The sequence below is a fragment of the Neovison vison genome, chromosome 11 (assembly GCF_020171115.1).
Source record: "Neovison vison isolate M4711 chromosome 11, ASM_NN_V1, whole genome shotgun sequence".
Lineage (NCBI taxonomy): Eukaryota > Metazoa > Chordata > Mammalia > Carnivora > Mustelidae > Neogale > Neogale vison.
In genome coordinates, this window is record NC_058101.1 from 140,257,068 (window position 1) to 140,269,981 (window position 12,914).

A 12,914-nucleotide genomic window follows, 5' to 3' on the forward strand; every position below is an offset into this window, starting at 1 on the left:
AAGTTTAGTCCTGAACACTGATTTAAAATCATGACAATATTACTGATCTGTCACAAGTGACTTGTTGAAGACATCTGGATTTGCAGGACTCTCAGAATCAACACAAAAACTTTCCAACCCCCAAAGATTCCCCAAACTGAGACTTTGCCAGGGTAATGATCATTCCCTGAGTATAACTGGATACCCACAACAGAAAGCCACTTTGACTGCTCCTAAAGGAATAATGTGCTGAGGAAAATGGAGGCACAGAATGTGCCAATAAGCACCGTGGGGAGCTCTCCATCAGTCTGAATACACTGCAAGGAATATACATACAATGTATGACAGCCTTTAATCACAGAGTTTGGGCCCTACCAGTTTCTGGTCGTTTTGATTAGAAAAGCAATAAATAGTCGTCTAGATTCTCGGCTCTTCTCCTTTCCCCCATGTCGGTCTCTGAAGTGTCAGAGATCCTTCTTACTCACAAGGCCAGCAGAAATAAGCGCATGATAGAGAGATCAGAACACTGAATGACTCTTCTCTTGGAGGCCCGCAAAATCAGTTTCTGGAGGGGCGCACCCCAAATTTACCACGGATGGACTTCTGTCTCTAAACGAACCTGAGTCCTTTTGGATATAGGAACTAGCACCACACATACTGACAAAAGGCCAATAGAAAAGAAGTAGCAGAGGAGGGGAGGCAAGCAGAGCCATTTTTAAACTATATAAACAGCCCACATAGTGTGCTGTTGACATTAACCAGCCATGAGAGCTCTCCCTGAGTGGGGAGACTGGCTGAGTTTCCTTGTCAGGGGAAAACCAACAGCAATACTGCTTACAGCCCCTCCCCCCATCCCCTGGAACTTGCTACCTCCTGTCCTTGCTCTGTGTCTCTCTGTAGCACTGGTCACTTTCCGCTATAGTACGTAATATGTTTATCTGGCGCAGTGGCTCCTCCCCGTCTCCAGGATGTAAGATTCACGAAGGCAGGGATTTTTGTCTGACTGCTCACTGCAGAAGTCCCAGCACCTAGAACTGTTCCTGGAACGTGACAGACACTCCTTTCTTTGAAGGAACTGAACAAGTCAAGTGTCCCATGAGAATGGACTCAGTCCCAGTAGCAGAAAAGAGTGGCATGAGCTGACTTACCCGACAAAGAGCATGGTTGTCACCAGTCACGTGAATGTTTTCATTTGACATCAGACATTACCTGCCTTCCCGGGTGATCATCTAATCTCTAGCAAGATAAGCCATCAGCCAGAGGGTAAATAGTCAGGGACAAACCTTAACACACTCACAAATGCAGACAAGAAATTGAGAACCACTGAGGACACCTCTGCACGGAAATACAAAGTCTAAGAAGGTTGACACATAAATTTCTCTTTAGTGGGGTGTGCCAACTCAACAGCTTCTGAGGGCAACGGCAATGCAATGAGCGTGTAACAGAATCCTGGGGCATAGAAAAACCCCATCCCAGCATATCTTGCCTCATGTCATCTCTGGTTTTTTTCCTGGCACACGTTCTCAAATCTCCTAGAACTTGATGGAAACTATAACCAAGTGGAAAAGCAGAACTTGAGAGGAGGGGAGGAAACAAAAGGAAAATGCCTGTGTCCATAATTCTAGGGTTGAGACCACAATTCCCATCCAGATTATACCATTTAGATCAGAAAATGATCCCAATGTTTTATTGCTGACACCAAAGTGAGGAAGAGCAGGAAGGGAGGGTGGAAGACCAATGACAATCTGAAAGCCCTCGTCTTGAGAAGGGGAGAGAGTTGGTGACAACTTGTTGGCTGGGCTAGGAAACATGGTTGGAAAACAGGTCAAGATTCCTTTAGAAAATAAAGTCTGAACATGTGATTTGCGGGTAGGAGGCAGCATATTTGATTATATGCCATCGTAAAGGCACTGGATTCCATTTCTATTTAATTTTAGCCCATTTGTGGGTGACGGCTTCTCTTTGTCGCCACTTAGCCGGCTTTATCTATTAGCAATGTTACATTTTTGCTATTCTTGGATCAATGACAATGGTGCAGACACACTAAAATCAGCTTCCCAAGAAGTTAAAAATCTGATGGTGGATTTATAGAAAGAAAATCTCAAACTATTAGGATTATCTGTAACTCACAATGTTCTATCTTTTACCTGCCAGGACAGGCAGTACCTAGAACTCAAAGCACAGGTGAAAACATGATTAGAGAAACAAGTATTCTTAGATTTCAAAATTTATGAACATATAATTATTCAGCTGCAACTGAATTTGCATTGTTACAGAGGACTTGACTAGAAGAAAGAAAGGAGGACAATCTTCAGTGAAATTAAAACAGGGTGACCTATTTCTAGTTAAATCAAGCATCTATCCCAAATGGGCCACTTCGTAAATTAGAAGGCCAGATGCAATATCTTTTCTGATAGTATGTGCATAACATGTGTGTCTGGGGATAAGTGGGTGTATATTCAGGAGGCCTTCTGCTTTAACTTCCATCTCCAGGCAAGGCGGTGCCCGAGCTTTCCAAGGGTTCCTCTTGTCTCCAGGATCAGATGTATGACAGCTTCCTCAGGTTGCTGGGTTTTACCATAGGGAAGCTGAATTTTGTCAAGCCCTCAACTTGTCTTTAGGAGATTTATACCTATTTCCTCCACCTCTTAGTATAGGTAACTGTTTCCCATTGCCTCTTTCACAGAAGTCCTCACCTTTTACAACACCATGAAGGCAGTTCTTAAGATCTGCTTTGGGTTTTCTAAGTTGCAGAAGGAGGGATCTGTGTGATGGAGTGTTAAGTGGTCAACCTAATTGACATTCATTTTACAGGGCCCTGGGACAGTCAAGATGGTGGGATCTCCTCTCTCCTTGCCACGCCTCCTCCCTTGCTCACCTTTGGGACTACAAGGAGGCTGCATATTCTGGGACCACAAAAGAGGCAGAGGACGGCCAAGGCTCTAAACTCTGGGAGTTGGGTGAGGTTAGCAAGAAGGGGAAGAGAAATGTATTCAACATCAGAACCTCACAAGGCATAGTCCCACACAACAGCAAACCCCCTTTTGCCCCTGGTGGATAGGAAGTACATTATTTAATTCTATTGCTGATTAGAATAAATGTTTACCTTAATACGTTTTCAAGAAGAATAAAAAGCACTTAATGGAGAAATGGAGGCGACTGCAAACATGAAGGCAGGCGAGGGTAAAGTAAAAGAGAGTAGAAAGACTAGCACGCAGATAGCAGTAATAAAGCTATCCTCCATGGTGCACTTTGAATAATTACACTGGGCTCATTTTTACCTCAGTCTCCGGTTTAATCCAAGCCTCCACATTCGAGGAAGAAACCTGATCTTATCATTTCAGATAATCCTCACAATAATAATATTCAGAGAACTCCAATAGCCAACCCCATTATAGAACAAATTCTGTTCTGACACTAAAACCCTTACATAAGTAATAAAGGGCACAGATGGCATCAGACATTAAAAAAAAAAAGCGATCACAGGTGTGTGCAAATTATAATTATGCCACAATTAGAAGTAATTCAGTCACATTTTTTAAACAAAAGAAGGAACTATGAGAGTAAATAATTTGGCAGCAAATTTTTTAAAGTTTGAAAGTATTTCTCTTCAATAATACATACAAATATTTTGTTAAAATCTTAGGTTTAATCAAGAGATAAGGAAGAGAAGCACAAGGGAGTCTTAAAGATTAAACCTAGGTTAAATTTTTTAAAAATTGCTACACAGTTATAATTTCTTTGACTTAAAGATAGAAGAAGTTCATAAGTCTGGAGAAATTAATGTCTCCAATATCCAAATGAAGGACATTTTTCAATTCTTAGTAAGACAAAGAATGAATATTTTTACGTATTTCATAAGCAACAAAATCCTCGAAGCTATTATCATATAAGTTAAAAAAAATAAGTCCTCTCAGGATTATAATATTAACTATGGTGGAAAATATGTTTGATTTTACTCTCCATTTTTAAAATATGTAGAACATATATCATGCATTCACACTTCTTGAAATAGGCACATTCTATCAGAGAACGTTTGTAAATTCAGTCCTATTTTAACCTTTGCAATGCAAATCACTTGGGTCTTTCTAGGAGAAAACTGGAAAGAAATACTTAGAGGTTTAGGAAAGGCCACTACTCAAGTCTCTGTAACAAAAAGCTGCTTTCACAGCACACATGAAACTTCTCATTGTGTGCTTGCTCGGGAGGGGCGTGCATTATTTAACATTACAGAGGGTTAGGACCTATGCTGCTAAAGCATGTGCCCGAAAATAATGAAAGGCACCAAAAAACAGGTTCACGCTAAGCAGAACTGAATCCTAGTACTTAAGAAATCATTTTAAGAATCTGGACAAACAATGCCTCTCCTTACGTATTCTAATCTAAAAAAAAAAATAATAAACAAAACCATTAACAATTTATTCACAAGGAATAAAACCACAGTAATCCGATTGAAGCCAAAGAAACAAACTAATAATTTTTAAAATGCTTCATTCTGAATCTAGGTCTGCTCCTTAAAGCAGCGACATTGAATCTACCTTAAGACAGAAATATCATTTTACCTTTTGGTGCAGAAATCCGCTTATTAACATTCAGTATTTAGCTTAAAATAAATAACCTTTCTACTTGCTTTCCTACCCTCCCAAAATAAGGAATAATGACAGGGTGGGGCACACTGGTAGAGAAAGCTGTCAGAAAAATCATATCCAGTGTTTCAGGAAGCAAACCTACGGTTCAGACAGAGGATTTCTTTTTTTTCTCCTGTGTAAAGCTACCATTGAACTCCACCCAGATTTGAGTCTACTTCAGCAGCAGGAAAAAATGTCAAACACACACACACACACAAAACCAAAACAAAAACAAATCATCTTCTGCATATTTGCTGAACATCAATGGCATTCAGAATTCAGAGGGTCAGAGTCATGCATTATGAATGAATGGGTTTCCAATGGTAACTGGGAACCGAAGCCCTCAACCCCAGGGTTCTCCGACAGAGGACCGGGTGGGGGAAGGGCCGAATCGCACATTTTCCTCCACCCTGGAGTATGGAGGAAGGAATCCTGTAACTAAAAAATTTCATCCCCATCTTCCCACCCAACAGAGAAATGCTAGGGGTTGGGGGGGATCTTCTATTTAAAATAAGCTGAATACACATTAAAATGGAAGACAAGTAAAAATAAAAATCTAGTCAGATCACACTAGGAACTTGAGAAGAAAATCTTGCACGACTTTCTCCCTGTTCTCAATTTGGTGCCTTTGTTTAAGCAAAGAGTGGTCTCCCTCTGTCTGATAGTTACAGAGCATGCAGCATCGCCGAGACAGAAGGGCGGGGGAAAAAAAGAAAGAAGGAAAGAAAAAAAGAAAGAAGGGAAAGAAAGAAAAAGAAAAGGAGGGGGAGGGGGGAAAAAAAAAAGCCAGGATAGAGAGAGCAGGAGAAATCAGTTATCCACCTGGCAATATACTCAGCCATCGGAACATTTAAGACCTACCCATTTCTGCAGACAGACTAATCAACGAGGCAAAGAATTAAATCCTCCCAAAGCCTGTCGCAGCAGCTCCGCGGCCATCCACAAGAACAATGCACCTTCTGCTAACCTCCCAAGTTTGGAAGCACCATGCAAAGAGACTGGTTAAAATTCCCTACCATGCAGTGCAGCCATCATCAGAAGCCCGGCATATCTTCTGCTCTATGGAGGGATGTGCCAGCTGATGAACAGAACAGAGGAGAAGAAAAATGGAGGAAAAGAGAGAAGGCTCAGGGAAGTCGGCAGGAATGTTTCTGGGTCATTAACAAGTGGGAGACCCCTTTCGGTCTTGAAACCAATCAATCTTTCTCTTACAGGACATCTTTTTCTCACTCAGCGTCTGTTGAAAAGACTGCAGCAAACCAAGCAAGGGATTGTGGGATAGGGATGCAGCAGCGAGCTGCAGTGAGATTCGCGGGTGGCTGGCTTTCCCCTCTGAGTCAGCAGTCAGCTGTTTCCACGCTCTCGCGCTGGGCCGCCCAGGTCCATCGCCCAGCATGGGGCTGCACACGAGCCCCGGGAGAGGCACCCCCGCACGTGTGCCGGCGCCACTCAGCAAAGACAGGCACCCGGGTTGCAAATCAAAGAGGGGGTACTGATGAGCAAAAAGGGGGATGTAGCCAGAACGCATTCTAGAAGGAAAACCAGGTAAATGAGACCTCAGTTCCAATTTAGAGGTGTGTTTTGGGAGTGTGTGCGAACACATGCTTACTTCCTTGAGTTAGGAGAAACGCATCATCTATTTCCTCCGGCTTTAAGTCGCTTGAAACACAAATGGAAATGGATAGAAATGAAAAACAGCCCACTTCAACAAGCATCTACTGTCTTTTCCCCTCTTGGTATGTACCCAGAAACGGGTCTATAAAATACAGTTCCCCAACATGCAATAATGCAAATGACATTCTTCTGCTTTTTGTGGTTCTAATTATTTGACAAAAATCATGCGGTACATTCATTTGCTTCAGGGGCTAAACAGAACCGGTTGTTTTGCTGTTGATGGGAAGGTTTTCCAGTTAAGCGTTGAGAAACTTGACAAACCTTACATACATACATAACTTGCTTTCCTAGCAGGTGACTGAACTTATTTTTTAAAAGGTTTTACTAAAATAAAAATGATAAAGTAGCCATATAAAAACAATTAGATCCTCATATTACATATAATACTTTAGAATTTAAAAAGCTTACGTATCGGAATGGAACTTAACAATAGTTCCCTTTTCTAGAGCAATGGAGGCAGGGAACATATTGTATTCTATACATTGTTTAGTTACTAGCTTAAAAGTGGACACTCAACATTTTACCTAATAATAAAATCGTTGGGGCACCTAGGTGTCTCAGTTTATTAAACGTCTGCCTTTGGCTCAGGTCATGATCCCAGGGTTCTACACGCGCCTGGTGTAGGACTCCCTGCTCAGCGGAGAGACTGCTTCTTCCTCTCCCTCTGGCCCTCCCCCTGTTTGTGCTCTCTCTCTCAAGTAAAAAAAAATCTTTTAAAAATAATAATAATAAAATTGTTAATTCTCATATTTGATTACATCAATATTCATCACATTCTTTCCATGCAGTCAGGCACTGCATTGAGCCCTGTGATGGGGCAGTCAGCTCTGCAGAGCAGTTACAATTTCCCTCCGGGGAGCAGGTCATAGAGAATCCAGTGAAATCGACAGACCCAGGACATGCCAATTTTGCCATGCTATTTCAGATGGTACCCAGTTCTCAAAAGCCCGGGTTAACACCCTGTTTTAGAAGTTATGTTCTGTGGGGGTGCCTGGCTGGCTCAGTGGGTTAATCCTCTGCCTTCGGCTCAGGTCATGATCTCAGGGTCCTAGGATCAAGCCCCGTGTTGGGCTCTCTGCTCAGCAGGGAGCCTGCTTCCCTCCCTCTCTCTGCCTGACTCTCTGCCTACTTGTGATCTCTGTCAAATAAAATTAAAAAAAAAAAGAAGTTATGTTCTGTGGGACGCCTGGGTGGCTCAATCAGTTAAGAGTCATGATCTCAGGGTTGTGGGTTCGAGCTCCATGTCAGGATTCCCTGCTGAGTGGGGAGTCTGCTTGAGATTCTTTCCCTCTGCCCTTCCCCTCACTGATGCGTGAGCTCTCTCTCAAATAAATAAATCTTTAAAAAAGGAAGTTTTGTTTTGTTTTTTAATAACTTTACTGGGATATAATTCACATACATACAACTAACCATTTAAATTGTACAAGTCAGTATCTTTGAGTATATTCACAGATGCAGGCAACCATCACCACAGCCAGTTTTAGAACATTTTTAACATCTCAAAGGAACTCTATGCCCTTTAGCTATCACCTCTACCTTCCCACAGCCCTACGGTCTTAAGCAACCATGAATCTTCTGTCTCTAAGTCCCCTCGATAGATTACGGACATGAATTTGGAATCCTATAGTGGTCTTGGGTGTCTGGCCTTTTTCACTTAGCATAATGTTTTCAATGTTCATCCATATTGTACTATGAGGATTTCATTCCTTTTTATGGTTGAAAAATATTCCATTGTACGGGTTTAGCCTGTTTTGTTTATCCATGTATCAGCTGATGGTCACTTGGGTTGTTTCCGCTTTTTGGTTATTGTGCATAAAGCTGCTATAAACATTCCTGTACAGGTGTCGGGTGGACATATGCTCTGTTGTAAAAGTTTACAATTTAAGTAGCACTGTCTCCTAAAACTACAAGCAGGCTACCCCTGCTCCATTTTACCATCCTTGTCTTAAGACAGTCCAGCACAAAGGAGCCTAACCTGCATGATGGGAATGTCCCTCTTCTTTCCACTTGTGCTGCCGCTGGCCCTTTCTGAAGCCAAACTCATTGAATGCTGACCTCTCCCCCAGAACATCCTCTTGGCCTCTCTCCTCCTCTCTCTCCACTCAACCCAAACTCTGGGGCACACACCTGGAGAGCATCTCTCTTCTCAGAAGATGGCAGGAAAGCGGAAGAGATCCTTGGTCTTTTGGCTGGGCTTGTATTCACAAAAGGTTCACTTACTCATGTGGTCATTCATTCCAATGAATATTTATTAAATGTCCAGTGTGTGCCAGGCCCTGAGCAGGCATTGAGCATCTCAGCCCTCAAGAAGGTTGATATCTGGTGCGGAAGGCTGATGGGCAAGCAGGCAACTGTTACACGGAGTGGTGAGCGCTTTGACAGGAAGAAGTGGAGGCTCTGGGAGCCCACAGGAGGGACACGCTGGGGCAGGGAGGTGTGGGGTACATTTCAGGCATAGAGCACAGACGGGCAAACACTTGGAGGCAAGAGATGGCTTGCAGGACTTGATAGCAATAGTTCAGTGTGGCTACAGCCTTAGGTGAAGGTAGAATAAATGGTGGTCAAATATGTTTCTGATCTTTTACCCGGAACTGGGAATAGCTCTTTCTCAGAAACAGCGTTATATAGGACAGTTGGGCTCCAAATACCTTCAGCACTATGGCTTCACTACTGTATGGGTAAATGGGTTTGGAGGGCTCAGTCTGCAACCTAACAAATATAACATTGTTTACTATAGGAAGATGCAGCCTCGTTTTTAGTGCATGTCTTGGCAAAGGACTGTAACTATTTATAAACTGGACCTTGGGTTACCACGGGCTGTGTCAGCAGACCACAGCATCTTCTCCTTGGCACTCCCTGGCAACAGGTAGATGTTGGTGGTCGTGGCTGTTGGGATATCACGGCTCTCAGGTTCTTTCTGAGATGGAGCTTGCTTAACTGAGGCCTCACACAGCTAGACTGGAAGGCTGCAAGGGCAGAGAAGCGTCAGATCCTTGGGATGGAAGCTGCCACACACCTCCCTCACTTCTTGGAGCTGTCTCTCCCTTCCCCACTGTTTCCCTCCCATTGAACAGATATTAGTCAGTTAACTGTCATCAGCCACTTTGACCGTGGTGTACACTCAGGAAGTACACAAAGAGTGAATATGAAAAGAACAGAACATGTGTCAACTAAATTGGGCTTGGCAAGATTCTGGGAGACAGAGATCCAAAATGTACTGACCATGTATTATGGGCCAGGTTCCACCCAAAGCCCTTTATATACAGCCTACCTAACCCTGATCAAGGAACTTTTTTCTAGAAAGTAAACTCCCTAGGATGGTATACAAGGTCATTTAGGATCTGGACTCTGCCCCCCCCAGTCATGCTCCAGCTCCAAGACATGCATGCCACCATGCTTTCTTTAGTAGTGGCTCTCAACCAGAAAATGATACCTCCCCTTCATGAGGTGGTAGGGTACGCATTTGGAAATGTGAAGGGGCATTTTGCATTGTCATATCGATTGTGGGCTCAGGGAGTGAGCTGGTACTACCAACATTTAGTAACTGGGGCAGGGATGCCAAACATCTTCCAATACATGGGAGAGCCTCATACAAGTACATTTGTGCCCTCCAATTACCAATAGCCCCTTTAAGAAACACTAATCTCTCAGGGCGCCTAGGTGGCTCAGTCTCCCTCTGTCAAATAAATAAATAAAACCTTAAAAAAGAAACACTAGTACTGGGAATGCACTTATCCTTTCGTGACTCCTTTCCCTGTTTAACCCCACTGAATTCTTCAGAACTCAGCAAAGACACCATTCACTTTAAGAAAAAATTCTCTGACTCCTTCTCCAATTCCAAATCCTCCCACCCCCAGTCTATATTGGGATGACAATGGCCAGCAATTGACAGTCTTACGTGCTCCGTAGCATTCTCTGCTAAAAACTACTGATGACTTCGTATTTTACCTCTACCTCCCCAGCCCCTAGTGTAGTGCCCGTCACACAGTACATGCCCAGTAAATAGATACAGAACGACAAAAGTCCTAGAAACAAATGAGTAACATAATATGTTACAAAGGTAAAATTCATCTCTGAACTGGAAAATAGTTGGAGCATTAGGGAGAAGCAGTTCTTCATATCTGACTGGTGGTTTATAATTTATTTTTTTTAAATATTTATTTATTTATTTATTTATTTTAGAGAGAGACAAAGAGTGCGAGCAGGGGGAGGGGCAGAGGGAGAGGAAGACAGAGAGAATCCCTAAGCAGATACCTGCTAGGCGTGGAGCCTGATGCAGGATCTGATCCCAGGACCAGGAGATCATGACCTGAGTTGAAATCAAAAGTCCGGTGCTCAACTGACGGAGCTACCCAGGAGTCCCTGATTGATAGTTTATAATTCAGAAATCGCCTTCATAATACCTTTTCTCTTGATCTGCAAAGCTATTCTAGAAAGAGAGGAGGCATCATCATTATTATAGTGGAAACTGAGATTCAGAAAGGTTACATGGGGCATCCGGTTGACTCCATTGGTTAAGCGACCTACTCTTGATTTTGGCTCAGGTCATGGTCTCAGGGTGGTAAGATGGGGCTCCATGCTGGTTGTGGAGGCTGCTTAAGATTCTCTCTCTCCCTGTGCCCCTCCCAGCCAACACAGTGCCGACCCACTTTCAGAGAAAAGGGAAAAAGAAATGAAAAGAAAGAAAGGTTACATGACCAGGCCATGGTGGAATAGCAGTTGTGTGTAAATGTGACTGGAGTTCGGCACGGTCAAGCTCCCTCCAAAGACTTTGTGGGGGGGGGGGGGATCCTTCCTTGTTTCTTCCAGCTTCTGGTAGTCCCAGGCACTCCTTGGCTTGTAGGGGCATCACTCCAGTCTCTACCACCGTTGTTACATGTCTGCCTTCTCCGTGTGTGTCTCTGTGTCTTCACATGGTGCTTCCCTGCCTTCTCTTTTTCCTTCTTAAAGGACCCATGTCTTACGGGATTAGGACCCACTCACATGAAGTATGACCTCATCGTAACTTGGTTGCATCTGCAAAGACCTTATTTCCAAGTAAGATCACATCTACAGGGACAGTGTTCGGGACTTCAGCCTACCTTTCTAAGGGACGTAATTCAACTTACAACACCAATCATGGGTGAAAGGTTAACATGAGGCCTGGGCTGATGCAGGCCTGCCAGAGAATAATCTGGTTTTCCCATAGCAGTGTTCCTTTGAGAGCAGTAGAGTTAAGATAAATGGGGAAAGTTATGTGTGCTTCCTTTGTGGGGTGTGCCAGTAAGACTGTGAAGTGGCTACATAACTCGAAAGATATAAAAGACTGGTGGGAGAAAGGGGTATGACCCCCATATACCTTGGCTCTCATCCCTGGTACGTACCCTAAGTGGGTAAGGGAGCAAAGGAAGCTGCTTGGTCTCCAGTGGGATAAAGGTGCCATGTGTCCTGGTCTGTATTTTATGCCAATGTTTCCTAACCATAAAATTATGTTAAAACTGCGCCTTGTGAGTCTGATTGGCAGCTGGAACCCACAACCACAGCTGCCTGCTGGTCAACCCAGTCTGAGTTCCTTCCCATTGATCTTCCCAAGCCCCTTCTCAGCCTGAAGATGTCCCTTACAGAGAAGCCTGACGAAAAACGCAAGGCTCTGCCATTCATGGATATATCAGACTACCAAGCGCCACACTCCCCCTTCTTATTCTTTGTCTTGCTCTGACAATAGCAAAAGTAAAAAGCAAAAGCAAGCAAAGCACTCTTTTTCTGCCATTGTCTGGCCTGGATAATTCAAAGTTGACTCTATCTGCCATGAGTTCGTCCGGAAGATAACCTCCCAGTCTCCACTGGACATTACATTAATGTCCACACTGATGGGCATATCAGTATCAAGTGCTGTTTTTCCCTTCAGCGGACTTTCATGATCACACTTTTCATTCTGACAATTAAATTCAAGGCGGTGCCAAGTTCCTGCGTGCTTGGGTGGTTTACCATGTTTAATTAATCAGTGCAGGGGCTCAGACTAGCAGGTTAGGATTGAGCTAAAGTTGGGGATTCTAGACCGCAGATGTCCCTCGCTGGCTGAGGCTAGGCCCAGACCTGAGCCGGGCGGGACCGAGCTCCGAGGACTGCGCGCGGGGAGCCCGCTGGTGGACGTGGGCGCACCGCTACGCATGCCTCCCTAGGTGCTGCCTCCCCTTTCCCCACATTGTTTCTTCTCTACCCCCATAGAACGGACTATATGCAAACCAGCAGGTAGTGCAGAGGGAATCTGGGAAGTGTTCCTATCTGTCGACTGGATGGTGCCATGGGTAGCACCCTATTCCAAGGTAATAGTCACAGACACGGGACAGTCTCACCCGGCCAGCGGGGCTTCCCAGGCTCGGCAGAGCCCCGAGAGCATTCAACGCAGGGCGGGGCGCCGCCTGCTGTGGTTTCCAGGGTAACAGGCTCCTCCCCCAGGGCGCCGAACCCCGCCCTGCCGAAGAACTTGGGTCTGGCCTTCCTCACTCTGGAGTCCAAAGCTGTGCTTGCATTATGAATCTCTCTTTTCCCAATTTCTCTGTAGGTTTCCTTCCCCCTCTCCTTTTTTTTTTTTTTTTTAAAGATTTTATTTATTTATTTATTTGACACAGGGACAGCGAGAGAGGGAACACA

The 12,914-nt window shown here is 44.1% G+C and overlaps 1 protein-coding gene across 11 annotated transcripts in view; it reads right to left on the reverse strand.

Annotated features, from left to right (window-relative positions):
• TRIM2 (tripartite motif containing 2) overlaps positions 1-12,914 on the reverse strand; it is a 158,598-nt gene that overhangs the window by 57,319 nt on the left and 88,365 nt on the right. For 2 of the 11 annotated variants that reach the window (XM_044224849.1, XM_044224848.1), the window contains exon 1: positions 5,624-5,876. The exons of the other annotated variants lie outside the window; for them this stretch is intronic. In XM_044224849.1, coding sequence (XP_044080784.1) covers positions 5,624-5,626 — 3 coding nt within the window. In that variant the 5' untranslated portion in view covers positions 5,627-5,876. Of the gene's footprint in view, positions 1-5,623; positions 5,877-12,914 lie in introns of those variants that run through there. 11 annotated transcript variants of the gene reach the window in all.